The sequence below is a fragment of the Scyliorhinus canicula genome, chromosome 9, assembly GCF_902713615.1.
Source record: "Scyliorhinus canicula chromosome 9, sScyCan1.1, whole genome shotgun sequence".
NCBI lineage: Eukaryota > Metazoa > Chordata > Chondrichthyes > Carcharhiniformes > Scyliorhinidae > Scyliorhinus > Scyliorhinus canicula.
The window spans coordinates 139,748,205-139,769,138 of record NC_052154.1 but is presented as its reverse complement, the minus strand read 5'-3'; the positions used below and the strand labels follow the sequence as shown (position 1 = coordinate 139,769,138).

The 20,934-nt window shown below is 48.1% G+C and overlaps 1 protein-coding gene across 50 annotated transcripts in view; it reads left to right on the top strand.

Moving 5' to 3' along the window:
* Positions 1–8,434, top strand: part of tnnt3a (troponin T type 3a (skeletal, fast)) — a 52,632-nt gene extending 44,198 nt beyond the window's left edge. For all 50 annotated transcript variants that reach the window (XM_038807775.1, XM_038807734.1, XM_038807731.1 and 47 more), the window contains one exon: positions 8,109–8,434. In XM_038807775.1, coding sequence (XP_038663703.1) covers positions 8,109–8,157 — 49 coding nt within the window. In that variant the 3' untranslated portion in view covers positions 8,158–8,434. The remainder of the gene's footprint in view (positions 1–8,108) is intronic.
* The last annotated feature ends 12,500 nt before the right edge of the window (positions 8,435–20,934 follow it).

The window sequence follows — 20,934 nt, the reverse complement described above, 5'->3', positions numbered from 1 at the left end:
TTCTTGGGCTAGGGATGAATGAAGGCAGCTCCAGCTCCAGACTGCAATTTAGTGACAGTAAAGTCAGTGGTCATCAGTTGAGGACAGAATTGAGATCAGCTGTACGGCCCCTCACAGTTGAATAGTCTGCCGGCACTCGGTACTTAGATTCATGCGGAAGATGGTTAAAGCACTGCAGGACTGTTCCTCCATCTAACACCATCTTCAAGTTCCATTTCACTCTTAACATTTCATAAACAAAAATTGGGCTGGCCTGAAATCCAGTTGTATGGAAACTTCATCTTTAACCACATCATTTAAACAATTTGCTATTTACTTTAAGTCCCATATTGATAAATTTACGATGTGCTAATATGTTCCTTTCTGTCTAATCCCTGTTCCATTTCATCAAGTACCCTGATTTCCTCCATTGGGTATCCTCTTAACTTATGCAGAGTATGCACTGTCTAATTTCATGTTGTCTTTATGGACCTGACAAACAATGGCACAGAGCATTGTGAATAAACCCCATGCATATTTCTTTAGACCTTTCTCCACTGTGATCACAGAATGAAAGTTGCACATATGCATGTTCAATGAACACACTTGTTTTTAGTTTACTATAACTGGATTGAATTTATTTCCGAAAAGAAAACTGCTCATGAAAAAGGGGAAGAAGAAATCCTACAGCATCACTTGTACTTTTGTTACAATCAAAGAATGAAACATTGATTGGAACTTTTGTTCAGGGTGAAATCATATAACCCAAATAGTTGTTGCCTGAAGAGCCCATTCCTATGTGAGTAAGACTCAGTAAGTCTGTACTAATTCAGTCACAGCATTGATTTTTGATTTATTCAATACTGTAGTGCAGAGTAGTCTTTAATATCTACCAGTGCATACCATCCTTAAAAATTGATTTAAATTAACCTAAATATTTTTCTTCAGAACAAATGTTAAAATGTGTTCACCTGGAATGATGGCCAGGCTATAGCGCCCTCTCCAATGACAGCTGTAAACCACTTGAATATCGCAGACTGGAATTGTGCAAGTCCCCTTGCTGAAACAGTTGTCTCAGAACTCCCACCAGCCAAAAATTGTTTTTAAGTGTAACAAGGGTTAGGGTATCGGTGTGTCACAAAGCTGCAGATTGTACCAAGTTATTATCAAGTCTTCTTTATGGGCCCTGTTATTGATAACACACACTTTGAATATTCTCCTATTTTAAGTTATTCACAATGCTTGTGCCAGAATTATTTAATTTGTTCACGTACTTCTACTGTTTGTTCGGCTACATGGCATCTTCTCTGTGTTTACATTGTGTGATTGATGCATCATGGACAATAACCTGCACTCAAAGATTTGGTTAAAGGATCTTCTTAACAGTTGTCACAAAATGGGGATATTGAGGAATCTTTTACAAACATGACCTGGATGGCAGACCCTCCAGGATGGTTTACAGATCAGTGAATTCCAATGTTTGAATAAATAGCCCTTGATTCCCAACAGGGACCAAATATTGGGAAATGGATTGAATTGGACCTTACATAAATAAATCCTTTCTCAATGAGTTATTTGAGTAAATTTAAGAAAAGATGATCTTGCTTTTGTTTATTTTGAACTACGCGAAGTATTTCCACAAGGATATTTCAATTGTGCTGTAAACCAGTCTTAATAGGATCATCAGAATCTCAACTAAGTTAAAAGATCATCACTTATTGGGAAAATTTCTGTGACGAATCAGGACCAAGTCTTCAAGTAAGGTCCTCCTTGGTAACAGTCACTTCTACATTTCATTCCATTACGATTTGTTTACAACACTCAGGAGATGGGCTTTAGGCCAAACTCACCTGGTACCTCAATGTAAGTAATTTGTTAATCTACATTAAAGACTGCCAAGGCTGCAGAATGGTACGTAAAGCACGTCTCTCTTCTCCAAGCACATAACCGTGCTGGCATGCTAACTTCTACATTTCAAGCACAAAGAATAACATGCAAATATTTGAAAATATGGCTTGCAAAGGCTTGGAAAGAATATTGAAGCCTCGGGTTATTCGGGTAAGTTAAATGAAAAAGGATGCACGATACGCTTTTCACTGTGGTCAAGCCCGATCATTATGATGAATTTCCTTTTATTATTAACGATCTGTCTTTCAAATACTGCCAACACTATGCCAGGACAAAGGGCAGGCTTCCAAGATACACAAGGTAGATTCCTGGAGTGACATGGACTTCAATGTATGTAGGAACAGGATTAGGCCATTCTCGCCTCTTGATCCTGTTGTCCATTCAGGACAGATCAAACTCATCTATAACTTAATTTCATCTAACGGTCTTGATTCTGCAACCCTTGATACCCTTTCCTGACAAATAATAATCAATTGCAGTTTTGAAACTTTCAATTGACGTAGCCGCAACAGATTTTTGTGAGGGAGAGTTCTAGATTTGCACACCCCTTTGTGCCTACCCCTAAATGGCCAAGCTCTAAAGGACATGTCCCTCGTTTGGCAATTCACCACAAAAGGAATGTTTATCCATTCTATCAACTCCTTCAAATCATCTTTAAACACTTTAATTAGATTACCCGTTAATCGTGACTACCTAGGAGAATACAAACCTGCTTTTGCAATCTGACCTCACAATTAAGCCCTTTTAGTATCTGTTGCCTCTGACTTTCCTTTGTTCCACCCCATATCACCATTCCTACTGCCCCAGAGCAATTATTTTCCAAAGCCACTGGTCTAAAATCAGCATTTGCTTTGGTAGTTGTGTGCGTTAAACCACATCCTGTCACCCCGATGGTACAGCTCAATGGGACAACATTACGGTGGCGGAAAGGATGCTAGATGGGGACTCTTCTTTTGAGGTAGTATGGGCTGAGGTTAGAAACAGGAAAGGAGAGGTCACCCTGTTGGGAGTTTTCTATAGGCCACCTAATAGTTCTAGGGATGTAGAGGAAAGGATGGCGAAGATGATTCTGGAAAAGAGCGAAAGTAACAGGGTAGTTGTTATGGGAGACTTTAACTTTCCAAATATTGACTGGAAAAGATATAGTTCGAGTACATTAGATGGGTCATTCTTTGTACAATGTGTGCAGGAGGGTTTCCTGACACAATATGTTGACAGGCCAACAAGAGGCGAGGCCACATTGGATTTGGTTTTGGGTAATGAACCAGGCCAGGTGTTAGATCTGGAGGTAGGTGAGCACTTTGGAAACAGTGACCACAATTCGGTGACCTTTACGTTAGTGATGGAAAGGGATAAGTATACCCCGCAGGGCAAGAGTTATAGCTGGGGGAAGGGCAATTATGATGCCATTAGACATGACTTAGGATGTGTTGGTTGGAGAAGTAGGCTGCAAGGGTTGGGCACACTGGATATGTGGAGCTTGTTCAAGGAACAGCTATTGCATGTTCTTGATAAGTACGTACCAGTCAGGCAGGGAGGAAGGGGTCGAGCGAGGGAACCGTGGTTTACCAAAGAAGTGGAATCTCTTGTTAAGAGGAAGAAGGAGGCCTATGTGAAGATGAGGCGTGAAGTTTCAGTTGGGGCGCTTGATATTTACAAGGAAGCGAGGAAGGATCTAAAGAGAGAGCTGAGACGAGCAAGGAGGGGACATGAGAAGTCTTTGGCAGGTAGGATCAAGGAAAACCCAAAAGCTTTCTATAGGTATGTCAGGAATAAAAGAATGACTAGGGTAAGAGTAGGGCCAGTCAAGGACAGTGGTGGGAAGTTGTGTGTGGAGGCTGAGGAGATAAGCGAGATACTAAATGAATACTTTTCGTCAGTATTCACTCAAGAAAAAGATAATATTGTGGAGGAGAATGCTGAGACCCAGGCTATTAGAATAGATGGCATTGAGGTGCGTAGGGAAGAAGTGTTGGCAATTCTGGACAAGGTGAAAATAGATAAGTCTCCGGGGCCGGATGGGATTTATCCTAGGATTCTCTGGGAAGCCAGGGAAGAGATTGCTGAGCCTTTGGCTTTGATTTTTAGGTCATCATTGGCTACAGGAATAGTGCCAGAGGACTGGAGGATAGCAAATGTGGTCCCTTTGTTCAAGAAGGGGAGTAGAGATAACCCCGGTAACTATAGGCCGGTGAGCCTAACGTCTGTGGTGGGTAAAGTCTTGGAGAGGATTATAAAAGATACGATTTATAATCATCTAGATAGGAATAATATGATTAGGGACAGTCAGCATGGTTTTGTGAAGGGTAGGTCATGCCTCACAAACCTTATCGAGTTCTTTGAGAAGGTGACTGAACAGGTAGACGAGGGTAGAGCAGTTGATGTGGTGTATATGGATTTCAGTAAAGCGTTTGATAAGGTTCCCCACGGTCGTCTATTGCAGAAAATACGGAGGCTGGGGATTGAGGGTGATTTAGAGATGTGGATCAGAAATTGGCTAGTTGAAAGAAGACAGAGAGTGGTAGTTGATGGGAAATGTTCAGAATGGAGTTCAGTTACGAGTGGCGTACCACAAGGATCTGTTCTGGGGCCGTTGCTGTTTGTCATTTTTATAAATGACCTAGAGGAGGGCGCAGAAGGATGGGTGAGTAAATTTGCAGACGACACTAAAGTCGGTGGAGTTGTAGACAGTGCGGAAGGATGTTGCAGATTACAGAGGGACATAGATAAGCTGCAGAGCTGGGCTGAGAGGTGGCAAATGGAGTTTAATGTGGAGAAGTGTGAGGTGATTCACTTTGGAAAGAATAACAGAAATGCGGAATATTTGGCTAATGGTAAAATTCTTGGTAGTGTGGATGAGCAGAGGGATCTCGGTGTCCATGTACATAGATCCCTGAAAGTTGCCACCCAGGTTGATAGGGTTGTGAAGAAGGCCTATGGTGTGTTGGCCTTTATTGGTAGAGGGATTGAGTTCCGGAGCCATGAGGTCATGTTGCAGTTGTACAAAACTCTAGTACGGCCGCATTTGGAGTATTGCGTACAGTTCTGGTCGCCTCATTATAGGAAGGACGTGGAAGCTTTGGAACGGGTGCAGAGGAGATTTACCAGGATGTTGCCTGGTATGGAGGGAAAATCTTATGAGGAAAGGCTGATGGACTTGAGGTTGTTTTCGTTAGAGAGAAGAAGGTTAAGAGGTGACTTAATAGAGGCATACAAAATGATCAGAGGGTTAGATAGGGTGGACAGCGAGAGCCTTCTCCCGCGGATGGAGGTGGCTAGCACGAGGGGACATAGCCTTAAATTGAGGGGTAATAGATATAGGACAGAGGTCAGAGGTGGGTTTTTTACGCAAAGAGTGGTGAGGCCGTGGAATGCCCTACCTGCAACAGTAGTGAACATGCCAACATTGAGGGCATTAAAAAATTTATTGGATAAGCATATGGATGATAAGGGCATAGTGTAGGTTAGATGGCCTTTAGATTTTTTCCATGTCGGTGCAACATCGAGGGCCGAAGGGCCTGTACTGCGCTGTATCGTTCTATGTTCTAGGGTGAATTTTTATCTGGGTGAACTAGTCATGCTCAGCACTGCCACCTGGATCAGCTGCAAGATAAGCCAGGGTGGTGAACAAACAAATACCTGAAGAAAATTGGCATAATTCTGACCATACGAGAGAAGTAAAGAGGTAAGGTGGTGATGCCAGTTTATTGCCTGGCAGTTAGGGTGCTATTATTACAACCAGGTATATCTGCAAAACATACACAAGTTTCACTGGTCATGAGGGAGGTGTAAAAAAGAAAATCACAATTTATTTTACCTTCTTTTGGGTCAGTACAAAATGGCAGTGTCCAGGCCAGAATAAATTACTGCCTCATTTATTCCTGACTGAAGTAATTGGGAGTATTTTTAACTCTGGGGAACGGGCAGCACAGGGCGCAGTGTTAGCACTGCTGCCTCACGGCGCCGAGGATCCGGGTACGATCCTGGCTCTGGGTCACTGTCCGTGTGGAGTTTACATTCTCCCCGTGTTTGCATGAGTTTTGCTACCACAACCCAAAGATGTGCAGGGTAGATGGATTGGCCATGCTAAATTGCCCCTTAATTGGAAAAAATGAATTGGGTACTCTAAATTTGAAAAAAAACTTTGGGGAACTGTGTAAAAGGGTTGATAGAAATTCAACTGCTCTGTAAACATCTCTCCCAATTATAAATTTAAAAAAAAAATTTTTATTAAAGAAATTTTACATATATGCATGAAAATCCTAGAAGACCAAACATGAACAGAGACCACAGGCCCCCAACATACCCCGATACCACCACCCTACCTTCCTAATTTTCTCCCCCCTACCCGCCCCCAAGCCCCCCCCCCCCCCCCCCCCCCCCCCACATTCCCGCCACTCGACTGACCCCTGATAAAGAAATCACTGAACGGTTTCCCCCTTCGGGTGAAGCTCTTCTCCGATCCCCACAAGGCGAACTTGGTCTCCTCCAAACGCAGGGATTCTGCCAGGTCATTCACCTACACCCCCAGCTTCGGCAGTTCCGAGTCCCACCAGCACAATAAGATCCACTTTGGGCTATCAGGGAGGCAAAGGCCAATACATCAGCCTACTTCCCTATCCGGACCTTCCGACACACCAAATAACGACAACTCCGCACTCGGGACCATCCCCACACCCAGAATCTCGGACATCACACCCGAGGACCCTTGCCATAACCCCCTCAACCTCGGACATGCCCAGAACACGTGGGTGTAATACACAGTCCACCCCCCCCCCCCCCCCTCCCGCAGACCATCCACAACTATCCTCCACCCCTGCAAAAAAATGGCTCACCCTTGCAATCATCATGTGGGCCCTACGCAAGCCCCTAAAGTACTCTAACCCCACCTGCCGCCATCCCTGGAACCTTGCATCCTGCCCAGCCAGCACAAACCTGTGATTGTCATATATCGACGCCCACAACAACATGCCCTCTAACCCGACATGTTTCCTGCACTGGTTCGACATCCGCAACGCTAAAACCGGGCCAGCGAGAACAGATGGGGCGCCAACAACAGTGCCCTGAACTCGTCCCCTTGCACGTGCCGTCTCCAGCCGCCCCCATACCGACCCCTCCTCCACTGCCCATTTCCTCACCGGTGCGATGTTCACCACCCAATAATAATTCATCAACCTCGGCAATGCCACCCCCCTCTCCAAACATCCCCCTCAGCTGCAGGGTCTTCTCCGCCCAAACAAACCCCAAAATGATCCCCTTTACCTTCCTAAAAAAGGTACTTGGGGACAAAAATGGGGAGGTTCTGGAACACGAACAAGAATCTGTGCAGCACACTCATTTTAATCATTTGCACATGCCCACCCAGTGGCAACTGCAGCACATCCTACCTCTTGAAATCCACCTTTATTCCCTCCACCTTCCGTGCCGAGTTCAATTTATGTAGCGGCGCCCAACTTCACGCTATCTAGATTCCTAGATACCGAAAATCCATCCACACCATCCAGAACGGCAACTCCCCTAACCTTCTCTCCTGCCCCCGAGCATTAATCTGGAATACTTTGCCCTTTTTATTCTTTTTAAAAAAATGTATTTTATTACAAACATGTATTAAAACAGGTTACTGCAAATAAATACCCCGGGAAACATACTTTCTAACAATCAACTATACAGTCTATACAGATTTTTCCCCTTTTTCACCCCCACCTTCCTAATGTTCAATTTATACCCAGAAAACTAACCAAAGTCCCTCAAAATCTCCATGATTCTATTGACGTCAGTGGAAATGAAAATTGAGAGATGTATAAAGGGTGACTATCTGAAATTGACAACTTGTACGTTAACATAGTAAAATGTTCCCTATCCACCAGAAACTGCAGTGCCCAGTCGCAGAAGGCCTCGTGCTCCTTCTCCAGGGCTACTAGTGTGTGGACAAAGCCGGGGAGAGATTACCCCCTTCAGGTTGCCTCCAACAAGGATGCTGCTTATCAGTGGATTGCTGAAGAGTTCTTGCGACAGGCTCAGCAAAGGCCCTCCGACCTATTCCCTTTTACCTTCCAACTGGCTGATAATTGCAGCCATAAAATACATAAAGAACCGTTGAGCTCCTTATTTAGTTGGGCTTGCATCCAGAGCCAGTTTAGTTTGGCACACAAGAGAGGCTCAATATTAAATGTTAAAAATAGGGGGTGACAACCTTTTCTTTTTTTGCTTGTGATCTGCAGCAGCAAGAAGGGTGCTGGCAAGGGCAAGTACGGTGGCCGCTGGAAGTAAGCGGTTGAAGCAGAAATCACCACCGCATCATGACCTGACTGCATTGCCCCGAACTTGGATTCTTACTCGGCATATCTCAAGTGGCAAACAATCTATAGCACTATTAGGTCCAAGGCTTAGAAACAATCCACGGAGCTATCTCACTCTGCGTTGCACATTGGATCCATGACAATTATCCCCTTTATTTACTGTGTTAATATAATGCCTATCTTCCTCTATTACAAACAACTGTCTTAACATTCTTGTATTTTGTAAATAAAGCATGGCATCTAATTAATTTTCTTTCCTATTTTAATATTTGTCTATGTCTCAGTGAGAATGACCACAGCGTTTGGAAAGATTGAACACATTAATCTAAAAAGGAGAAGATTTAGAGGAGGGGATGGAGGTCTTTAAAATGATGACTGGCATTTGGACAGGGTAGATGTAGAAAGAATGCTTTCACTTTTGGAAAATCTGTAAGTACAGGATAGTTACTACTAAATCCAGCAAGGAAATAAGAAATGTCCACACTCAGAGAGGGATAAAATGTGGAACTTAAGGCCAGAGGAAGCAGTGAAGGCAAATAATTTAAATCCTTTCAAAAAAGAAAATGGCTGAGTATATGAGGAGATGGGGGATGAAAGATATGTTGAAAGGTGGAGAGGAGGGAGATGGAATAGGAGGAGACCTGTGTGAGGGGTAGAGACCAACTAGTTGGGCAAAATTGGCTTTTTTATTTGCTTTATTTTCTTATTTATGTATCTAAATGGTATAACACATATTGGGATACAAGTGTCCAGCCTTGGCTTAGATTGTGCTCTAATCTGGTAAATCCTCGGTTAAAGTTGTGGTTGCGTTCCTGGAAATTGGGACTCTAAGTCACATCACTTTAAGTGAATCGTAGGTTCCCATTGAAATCAATGTTAAAGCCAGTGTTAGGTTCCTTCGACCATTTTTCACCTGGAATAAAAAATCTACAAGTTCAAATACTGTACCATATATGTGAGCACTGTGCATTCTTAGCTGAATTAACTTGCAAAATAAAATACATCATTAAATATAAAAGAATTACAATGAAATTAAATTCTTTTTAAAAATTACAGTTCTTCTACAATACTCAACTCAATAAACAGTGCTTTTAGGGTGAGCTAGCTCCATCTAGTGGCATGTGTTGGTCAGTGCAGTAATTATTTATACCTTAACCCAGTGTTTTTCAAACATTTTTCCGGGGACCCATTTTTACCAACCGGCCAACCTTCGGGATCCACACCGGTGACCTTCGGGACCTATGCCGGCCGGCCTTTCTGACACATGCCGGTTGACCATCGTGGCCCACGCTGGCCGACCTTGGCGACCCACGCCGGCCGACCTTCGCGACCCACGCCTGCCGAGCTTCGCGGCCCACACTGGCCGACCTTCGCAACCCACCATTTTTTCTTAACTTGTTTGCTGCTGACAAAATGGAGGAATTGCAATTGCAGCAAAAGCATGTGATGTCGACGTTCGGGGGGGGGGGGGGGGGGGGGGGGGGGGCGGGGGGGGGTGGGGGGGGGGGTGACCTGCTCTCTGTGTCCCTTCAGGCAGGAACATTACATAGATTTATTTAAAAAATCTTTTTGCATTTCCGATTGCGCAAATTTGCAGGCAACAGCCGCAGCAGTCGGCTTTTAACCTTCTTTTGTTGTATTCCCAATTCTGGCCTCTTGTGCATTATTTCCTTTGCTCCACAATTGGCGCCTGTACTGTCGGTTGCTATTGCCTTAAACTGTGGAAAATGTTCCTTAAACCCCCACTCTGCCTCTTTATCCCTCTCGCTCTGTCTCTCACTTCCTTACAGCCTCTCCATCCGTCGCTGCGCTCCCGTTTGTGCAATTTCGCGCGCAGCAGCCGGCTTTTAACAATGCCGGCTGCGAGCAGCCTTCAATAAAAAATGCGGCTGCACTCTGCATGCGTGCCCGCATATTTTTAGCGTAATCACAGCCTTTTTGAAGGCTACTCGCAGCCGGCATTGTTAAAAGCTGGCTGCTGCGGCTGTTGCACATGGATTTGCGCAATCGGGAGCGCCACGACAGAGACTCTGCGACCCTCCCAACACCCGCCCGCGACCCACCCACAGGTCGCGACCCCGACCTGGGGGTCCAGATAGCCAGGAGCTGGGGGGCCCTGCATAGGTTAAACTTCACGAGGCTGGTGGAGCAGATGGAGGAGGAGTTCAGGAGGTGGGATGTGTTGCCACTCTCCCTAGCGGGCAGGGTCCAGTCGGTTAAGATGACGGTGCTCCCGAGGTTTTTGTTCCTCTTCCAGTGCTTACCCATCATGATCCCGAAGGCTTTCTTTAGGAGGGTCAGCATGAGTATTACGGGGTTTGTGTGGGCACAGAAGACCCCGAGGGTGAGGAGGGTATTTCTGGAGCGAGGTAGGGAAGTGGGTGGATTGGTGCTGCCTAACCTGTGTGGGTATTACTGGGCTGCGAACGTGGCAATGATTCGCAGGTGGGTGATGAAAGGGGAGGGTGCCTCATGGAAGAGGATGGAGGCAGCGTCCTGTGTGGGCACGAGCTTAGAGGCGCTGGTGACGGCTCCGTTGCCGCTCCCCCCGGCAAGGTACTCTACGAGTCCGGTAGTGGTGGCTACCCTCAAAATCTGGGAGCAGTGGAGGTGGCATAGGGGGGAAGTGAAGGCCTCAGTTTGGTCCCCGATACGGGGCAACCACCGGTTTGTACCAGGGAGGATAGATGGAGGGTTTTTGAGCTGGCACAGGGCAGGTATCAGGCGGATGGGGGAACCTCTTCCTTAACGGGAAGTTTGCGACCTTAGAGGAGTTGGAGGGCGAGGCACTCTCAATTACGACACGAAAGTTAGGTCAGTAATCAAAGGCTTTAATAAGCAGTGAACAATGGCAGCCTCCATGAGAAGTGTGCTCGCAAAATGGAGTCTCATCTTAAGTACTGTTCCCCAGAGGGCGTAGCCAGAGGCGGAGTCCCCCAGGGTTCCAAGCCTCTTAAAGGGGCAATGTATTCCGATCATCACAAGCCTCTTAAAGGGGCAAGGTATTCCGATCATCACAGAGGAAAAGTGGGGTCTCCCCCCAGGGAATACCTTCAGGTATATGCAGATTAGGGCATTTGTTATGCGGCAGGTGGCTGAGTTTCTGCTACTGCCGCCAAGGGAGGTTCAGGATAGGGTGCTCTCGGGGACGTGGGTTGGCGAGGGCAGGATCTCGGCAATTTATCAGGTGATGCAGGAGGAGGAGGAGGCCTCGGTGGAAGAGCTGAAAGTGAAGTGGGAGGAGGAGCTGAGAGAGGAGATAGATGAGGGGACGTGGGCGGACGCCCTGGGGAGGGCGAATTCCTCCTCCTCTTGCGCACAGCTTAGTCTAATCCAACTAAAGGTGCTGCATAGCGCGCATATGACTGGGACCAGGCTGAGCCGGTTCTTTGGGGGGGGAGGACAGGTGTGACAGATGTTCGGGGAGCCCAGCGAATCACACCCACATGTTTTGGGCGTGTCCGGCTTTGGAGGGCTTTTGGAAGGGGGTGGCGGGGACCTTGTCAAAGGTGGTTGGCTCCAGGGTGGAACCGGTCTGGTGGCTCACAATTTTTGGGGTAGCATCGGAGCCGGGAGTGCAGGAGGCGAGAGAGGCCGGCATTCTGGCCTTTGCGTCCCTGGTAGTCCGGCGCAGGATTCTTTTACAGTGGAGGGACGCTAAGCCCCCGAGCCCGGAATCCTGAATCAGCGACATGGCTGGGTTCATTAAACTGGAGAGGGTCAAGTTTGCCCTGAGGGGATCGGTACAAGGGTTCTTCCGGCGGTGGCAGCCTTTTCCTGATTTCCTGCCGGAGCGTTGGAGGGTGGTTAACTTCAGCAGCAACCCGGGGGGGGGGGGGGGGGGGGGGGTGGTTATGGGTTTGTTACGGGGGTTCGTTTTCATGGTTCTATGCCTATTTCTTTTCTTGTTAATTTATTGTTTTTGTATTTGGAGGGGAAGGGTTACTGTTTTTCTTTGTTGTGATAAAATTTGTTGTTGAAAATTTGAATAAAAATTATTTTTAAAAAAAAGATAATGCACAGGGGGACAAGATAAAGAACAATAAGATCTTACGGTGGAGGATCGAGCTCTCCACCTACAACTACGAGATCTTGTAACGTCCCGGGAAGCTAAACGAGCCTCCTGATGACCTATCCCGCGGCACATGTGCCAACGCACAAGTGGACTGACTCCGGGCCCTCCATGAGGACTTCTGCTACCCAGGGGCCACTCGATTCTTCCACTTTATCAAAACCCGCAACCATCGAGGAGGTCAGGACCGCCACCAGGAACTGTCAAATCTGCGCGGAGTGCAAGCCACACTTCTACAGGCCAGAGAAAGCACACCTGATAAAGGCTTCCCGTCCCTTTGAACGCCTCAGTATGGACTTCAAAGGGCCCCTCCCCTCCACTGGCCGCAATACGTACTTCCTCAACATGATTGACAGATACTCCTGGTTCCCATTCGCCATCCCCTGCCCCGACATGACCGCAGCCACCGTCATAAAAGCCCTCCACAGTATCTTTACCCTGTTCGGTTTCCCCGCCTATATACACAGCGATAGGGGGTCCTCCTTCATGAGTGATGAACTGCGTCAATTCCTGCTCAGCAAGGGCATTGCCTCGAGCAGGACGACCAGTTATAACCCCCGGGGAAATGGACAGGTAGAGGGAGAACGGAACGGTCTGGAAGGCCGTCCTACTGGCCCTACGGTCCAGGAATCTCCCAGTCTTTCACTGGCAAGAGGGCCTTTGCGATGCACTCCACTCCATCCGATCACTGCTGTGTACCACGACCAACGAAACACCTCATGAACGTCTCCTTGTCTTCCTTAGGAAGTCCTTCTCCGGGACCTCGCTCCCAACCTGACTGGCAGCTCCTGGACCCATCCTGCTCCGCAAACACGTGCGGGTGCACAAGTCAGACCCATTGGTCAAGGGGGTCCACCTCCTTCACGTTAACCCTCAGTATGCCTACGTGGCGTACCCCGACGGCCGGCAGGATGCGGTCTCCCTACGGGACCTGGCACCCGCTGGATCCCCACCCACACACACCCCCACCAACCCCACCCTCCCTCCCACTGGCGCACCCTACGGCTGCCCCCTTCCCAGTTGGATCGGCTCTTCCATTGGTCCCACCCAGGGGTGATGAAGCTACCAAAGAAGCCAAAGTCACGCTCCCGGAGTCACGGATGCCCGAGCCGGCACCTGCATCACCGCCAAAACTGCGACGATCACAGAGGACGACTAGGGCCCCCGATCGACTAATTGCTTCATTTTGATATGTGCATGTAAATGAATACTGTAAATAGTTGTGGCATTTAATAAGGCAAAACACTGTACCACCGATGGGTACCACCATAACCTCTACCACTGTATAACACAAAACCACCACCCCCGCCGGACTCTTTTTTTTAACAGGGGGTGAATGTGGTAGTCGGTATTAGAGGTATTACGGTACCTAGGTTGATGCTATAAGATCATTGGTGTGGGAGGTACCTGAGACAGTAAGATCATTGGTGAAGCCTGCCTGCTGGTTCCGCCCAGTAAGGTGGAGTATAAGAGTCTGTGTCTCCCCAGCTGCTGCATTCTGTACCTGTGCTGCTGGGGGAACCATCTTGTCCAATAAAGCCTTCAATTGTACTCCAATCTCGCTTTGAAAGTTATTGATCGTGCATCAGTGATATTGGCCTTGATGCGGCTGAAGGCCACACGGGCCTCATCCGTCGGGAAAAGTGGATGTTTGAATAAGTGGGCGGGCTTTGTCCGCATGGTTGGGGACCCACTGGGCATAGTAAAACAGCCCCAGGCATTGTTTAAGGGCCTTGGAGCTGTGGGGAGGGGGAAGGTCTGTGAGGGGATGCATACGGTCGGGCTCGGGCACGAGGACTCCGTTCTCTACAACATAGCCGAGAATGGCTAGTCGGGTCGTATGGAAGACACATTTTTCCTTGTTGTATGTGAGATTGAGGGATTGGGCGGCCTGGAGGAACCTCTGGAGGTTGGCGTCATGGTCCTGCTGGCCATGGCCGCAGATGGTCACATTGTCCAAGTACGGGTCTGTAGCCCGCAAATCGTACTGGTCCACCATTCGATCCATCATTCTCTGAAAGACCGAGACCCCGTTAGTGACACTGAAGGGGACTCTGAGGAAGTGGAAGAGCCAGCCGGCTGCCTCGAAAGCAGTGTAGTGGCGCTCTTCTGGGCGGATTGGGAGCTGGTGGTAGGCCGACTTCTGATCAACCGTGGAGAACACATGGTACTGTGCGATCTGGTTGACCATCTCCGCTATGCGGGGGAGGGGGTACACATCGAGTTGTGTGAATCGGTTAATTGTCTGGCTGTAGTCCACAAAAATCCAATTCTTTTTCCCGGTCCGGACGACCACCATTTGCGCTCTCCAGGGGCTGTTGCTGGCCTCGATGATCCCTTCACTCAACAGTCGCTGGACCTCCGACTTGATAAACGTCATGTCCAGCGAACTGTACTGTCTGCTCCTGGTGGCGATGGGCTTACAGTTAGGAGTGAGGTTCGCAAAGAGTGAAGGGGGGGAGACCTTGAGGGTCGCGAGGCTGCACACCGTGAGGGGGGGGACAAGGGTCCGCCGAACTGCAGGGTCAGGCTTCGGTAGTTACATTGAAAGTCCAATTCGAGCAGTAGGGGGCGCATAGGCGGAGGAGGATGGAGAGCTTAAAACGCACATACTCTGCAATCTGCATCGCGAGATTGGCGATACAGTACCCCCGGATCTCAACCGAATGGGACCCAGAGGCAAGGGAGATTGTTTGAGAGGCTGGGTAGGTGTGGAGGGAGCAGCGCCTTACCGTATCGGGGTGGAGAAAGCTCTCTGTGCTCCCGGAGTCGAAAAGACAGGGGGTCTCGTGCCCGTTGAGCCTGACGACCATCATGGAGTTCTTCAGCTGTTTTGGCTGTGACTGGTCGAGGGTGACTGTGCCCAGCTGCAGGTAGTCTGTGTGGTCGGTGGAGTAACAAGATGGTGGCCCCCATGAGTCGCACGTGTCGGGCTGGGGCGAAGGTGGCGACCAATATGGCTGCCCCCATCGGTCGCACGTGTTGGTCGGTGTTGAGGCCGGCGGCAAAGATGGCGGCCCCCATGAATCGCATTATGGGGTCTGTGGGGCTGCGAGTCCACGGGTCGGGCCTGGTGTGCTTTGGATTTCTGGGCCTTAGGCCGGCCCAGACAGACCCTAGCAAAGTGCCCCTTTTTCCCACAATCGCTACACGTTGATGTGCGGGCTGGGCATTGCTGCCGGGGGTGCTGGCCCTGGCCGCAGAAGTAGCACTACAGTTCCACCAGGCTGGGCTGGCAGACGCGCGGCACAGGCCTGCGACGTGGTCGGAACCGACAGGGGGTCATGACGAGGGTGTCCATGAGGAGTTCGGCAGGCCCGCGGGGAATGCGCTGAAGTTTCATAGAATTTACAGTGCAGCAGGAGGCCATTCGGCCCATCGAGTCTGCACCGGCTCTTGGAAAGAGCACCCTACCCAAGGTCCACACCACCACCCCATCCTCATAACCCAGTAATCCCACCCAACACTAAGGCCAGTTTTGGACACTAAGGGCAATTTAGCGTGGCCAATCCACCTAACCTGCACATCTTTGGACAGTGGGACGAAACTGGAGCTCCCGGAGGAAACCCACGCACACACGGGGAGAATGTGCAGACTCTGCACAGACAGTGACCCAAGCCGGGAATCGAACCTGGGACCCTGGCTGTGAAGCAATTGTGCTAACCACTATGCTACCGTGCTGCCCAAAAAAAAAAGTTCCGGCAGGCCACCTCCAGTGAGGTCATTAGCTTTACCGTTTCCCGCAGGTCGAAGGTCCCGTTTTCCAGCAGGCGTGCCTGATATAGTCCAAGCGGACCACCGCCACATAGGTGTCCCGGATCTGTGAGTCCATATGTTCCTCCGCCGTCACATCTCGGTAGCTGCAGTTCCTCCCGATTGGAGTCAGGGTTTCAAGATATTCGTCCAGCGATTCTCCAGCGCATTGATGGCGAGTAGTGAGGAGGTGTCTGGCGAACACCTCATTTACGGGCTTCACGAACTGCGCCTTGAGAGTTGCGACTGCCGCCTCGTATGTGGCCGCTTTTTCGATCATTACCGAGATTCGATGGCTCACCCGGGCGTGGAGGAGTCGCAGCTTGAGAGTCCCTGTGGGAGACATTGAGGAGGAGTCGAGGTAGGCCTCGAAACATCGGAGGCAATATTCAAATATTTCCTTGTCTTCGGACGCGTGGGCGTCAAGTTCGAGCCTGTCTGGCTTTAGTGCGGCTTCCATACTGCTTGATGCACGATCAATTGTACAAAGACTATAGTTGGATACAACTGAGGCTTTATTGCTCTCAGATGTGTGGCCTCCCACACCAGCTGTCGAAATGGCTGCTGAATGAGGACACACATATTTATACTCTGCCTACTGGGCGGAGCCAGCAGGCAGGGACTACCGGCGCACCTGTAGTACAGGTCCTACCTTACAGCACCTAATACAGGTGCTGTCTTTGACCACTAAATTGATATACCTGCAATTCACCGCTGGAGCGGGAGGAGGAGTTTGAGTTGCCAGGTGGGAATGGGTTCCGATACCTGCAGGTGAGGGAATTTGTGCGGAGGCACGTTTCAACCTTCCCATACCTGCCACCCCAGGGGCTACAGGATAAGGTGGTGTCGAGAACATGAGTAGGAGGGGGAAGGTCTCAGAGATCTATAAGGAGCTGATGGAGTGGGAGGGAGCCCCGATAGGGGTGGTGAAGAGAAAGTGTGAAGTGGAGCTGGGTGGGGAGTTGGAAGTCAGGTTATGGAAGGAGGCCCTGAGGAGAGTTAATGCATCCTTATCATGCGCCTGATACAATTTAAGGTACGTCCACAGGGCACACATGACTGTGGCCCGGATGAGCAGGTTCTTTGAGGAGGTGGAGGATAGGTGTGGGTACTGTGCGGGGAGGGAGGGGGGGGGGGGGGGGGGGGGGTTCTGCGAACCATGTCCATATATTTTGGGCATGTCCAAGGCTGAGGAGTTTCTGGCAGGGGTTTTCTGATGTCACGTCAGAGGTATTACAAATGAGGTGGGTCCCAGTACAGAGGTGGCTATCTTCGATGTTGATGCGACCATCAATTCACTCAAAGACACGAGTAGAAGTAAACCGAGGTTTTAATCATCTTAGAACAGTGCCTGCCTGCGACTGGTACAATACTGTGGACCGCCTACAGGTCAACTGCTTTTTATACTTCCTTGCGAGGGGAGAAGCCATGGGCGGAGCCCGTAAATACCCCAACATATCCCCCTGTGGGTGAAACCACACAATGGCCCATAGGTGGAGCCCACAAGGTCAACAACATAACATAGCTGTAACACAATGGCAGAACATGATACTAATACACTGGTGAATTACTAGTACTATACCTTCACCACAGGTGTGTCGGAAGACCTAGGGGGTGAGAGAGGTTGACATCCTGGCCTTTGCCTTCTTGGTGGCCCGGAGACGGATCTTACTAGGGTGGAGGGACTTGGAGCCCCCGAAGTCGGGGGTGTGGGTTAGCGACATGGCGGTGTTTCTCAGACTCGAAAAAATTAAATTCGCCTTGAGGGGTTTGTTGCAGGGATTTTCCCGAAGGTGGCAGCCGTTCATCGATTTCTTTGAGAAAAATTGAGCTGTCAGCAGCAGGTGGAGTGGGGGGGGGGGGGGGGGGGGGGGGGAGAGAGAGAGAGAGGAAACGAACGGGGAGGCATGGGAGGTGATTGGGGAAGGTGGCACTGTTTGTGTAAGCCATGTTGGGTGGAGGTTGTTCCCAGGGGTGTTTGTTGGGTATATTGTGGTTTTGTTTTTATTGAAATTTGCTGTTTAAAATTGTTAAAATTATAAATGCCTCAATAAAATATTTTCTAGAAAAAACAGTAAACAAGCAATGGGAGATATTTAGGAAGGTAATTCATAACTTTCAACAAAAGAAAATCCCAGTAAGGATAAAAAAGGAAAGATTCTAAGAGAGGAATAAAACACCCATGGCTAACCAAGGCAGTTAAGGGGAGCATTAAGTTGAAAGAAAAAGCATATAAGGAGGCTCAAGTCAGTGCTAGCCCTGATGACTGGGATAAAGTCTGAATCCATCAAAGGAAGACTGAAAATATAATAATGAGCGAATAAATTAAGAGGGAAAACATGCGAGGAATATAAAAACTGACAATAAGAGCTTCTTTAAATATGGAAAAAGGAAGAAAGAGGTCAAAATGAACATAGGCCCCTTAGAAACTGAATCTGGGGAGATAGTTATTGGGAACAAGGAAATGGCAGAGGAGTTAAACAGATATTTTGCATAAGTCATTACAGTGGAAGATACTTCGAACATCCCAAGGAATATGTGGGAGGAATTAAATACCATCACCATCACTACATGTGTAGTATTAGATAAACTAATGGGACTAAAGGCAGATGAGCCCCCTGGTCCTGATGGCTTTCATCCTAGGATCCTAAAAGAAATAGCTACTGAGATCGTGGATGCATTGGTTGTAATTTTCCAAAAATCCTTGGATTCTTGAGAAACACAGGAGGATTGGAAAACTGCCAATGTGACACTCCGATACGAAAAAGGAGGACGGCAAAAAGTGGGTAAACTTTAGGCCGATTAGCCTAAATTGTTGGAAAAATGTTGCAATCAATTATGAGGGGAGTAATAGCAGTACATTTGGAAAATCATAATCTAATCAAGCAGAGTCAGCACGGCTTCATGAAAGAGAAATCGTGTCTGACTAATTTATTACAGTTTTTCGGGGAAGTCTGAACCAGAGTGGATAGAGGGGAACCAGTATTTGGACTTCCAGAAGGCTTTCGATAAAGTACCTCACAAAAAGTTAAGTCAGAAGATAAGAGCCCATGGTGTTGGGGTAGTATATTGACATGGATAGAAATTGGCTAATGGGAAGGGGTTCTTTCTCAGGTTGGTGGGTTTCACAGGGATAAGTGCTGGAACCGCAACTGTTTACAGTATATATTAATGACTTGAAGGAAGGAAGCAAATGTACTGTAGCCAAATTTGCACAAAAATAGGTGGAAAGGCAAATTGCAAGAGGGATAAAGAATTTGCAAAGAGATATTGAGAGGTTAAGTAAGTGGGCAAATGTTCTCCAAATGGAATATAATTAGGGAAAATGTGACGTTGTTCATTTTGGAAGGGAGAACAAAAGAACAGCTTATTATTTAAATGGCGAAAAACTTCAGAAAGCTGTAACACAAAGGGGCTTGGGGGTACTGTGCACGAAACACTGAAAACTAGCACACACGTGTAGCTGATAATCAGGAAGGCTAATGGAGGGTTGGAGTATAAGAGTAGGAAAGTCTTGCTGTAACTGTACAAGGAACTCATGAGATCACATCTGGAGTACTGAGGGAAGTTTTGGTCCACTTATTTAGGGAAGATATTATTTAATTGGAAGTGGTTCAGAGAAGGTTCACTAAGACGATGCCCGGTATGGAGGGATTGGCTTATGAGCAAAGGTTAAACAGTTTGGTACTCTACTCATTGAAATTTAGAAGAATGAGGTAATCTCATTGAAACATAAGGGACTTGACAGAATAAATACTGAGAGGATGTTTTCCCTCATGCAAGAGTCTAGGACCAGAATATGATGGTGGCAAGGTAGCACAGTAGTTAGCACTGTTTCACAGCGCCAGGGTTCGCGGAGTCTGCACGTTCCCTACGTGTCTCTGTGGGTTTCCTCCAGGTGCTCCGGTTTCCTCCCACAAGTACCGAAAGACGTGCTTTTAGGTAATTTGGACATTCTTAATTCTCCCTCAGTGTACCCGAACAGGCATCGGAGTGTGGTGACTAGGGGATTTTCACAGTAACTTCACTGCAGTGTGAATGTCAGTCTACTTGTGGCAATAATAAAGATTATTATTAAGGGATGACTGAGATGCAAATTTCTTCTCTGAGGGTTGTGAGTCTTTGGAACCCCTTGCCACAGAGAGCTGTGGGGGCAGAATCATTGGATATAAGAATGAGACGGATAGATTCTTGATCAGTAAGGGAATCAAGGATTATGGGGAAAAGACAAGAGGAATGTTCAATCAGCCATAATCCTATTGAATGGGGAACAGGCTCGAGGGGCCGAAGAGGCCTACTCCTCATCCTATTTTTTATGGTCTGCCTTGGGCATATTGAATCACCCAAGTATTCACAGCATGGAGAAAAAGGGGTCGGTCACATTTCCAATTTCCCAGCCTCTTTTTAATCTTTGTAGCTGTGTCGAGGTATCAGAAGCAGGAACGTGAAAACCTGCCCCGTTGCGCTGTACGAGGGAGTTTGACATCTCCAGCCTCTGTGTTCAAGTTCACTTGTTTGAAATGGGTGCATGCCATGGAAAAGGATAAAGCTAAAGGGCACTATCTGGGTGAAAAAGCCTATTGTATGTTCTTTTCCCGAATTAAATATCCTTTTTTCAAAGGGGGGGGGGCACCGTCACCATTTTGATTTCAGATTTTCGATACTTTCCTTTTGTAATTACTTTAATTTAAATCGGCTGAAGTATCAACTTTCTGGGGGGGGGGGGGGGGGGGGGGGGGGGGATAAGGGAAAGAAGCATCAGGCTTGACTGCCAGAGGCTGAGGTGAAGAGAAGCAGCAATAGGGAGGGAAAGAGGAACGTTTCACAGGGGGAAGAGTTTAGACGAAACGGGGGGAGTTTGGGCGGTGCACGGGGTGGGGCGGGGAAAGGGCTTGGGTGGCGCGCCGGGGGACGGATTTTAGA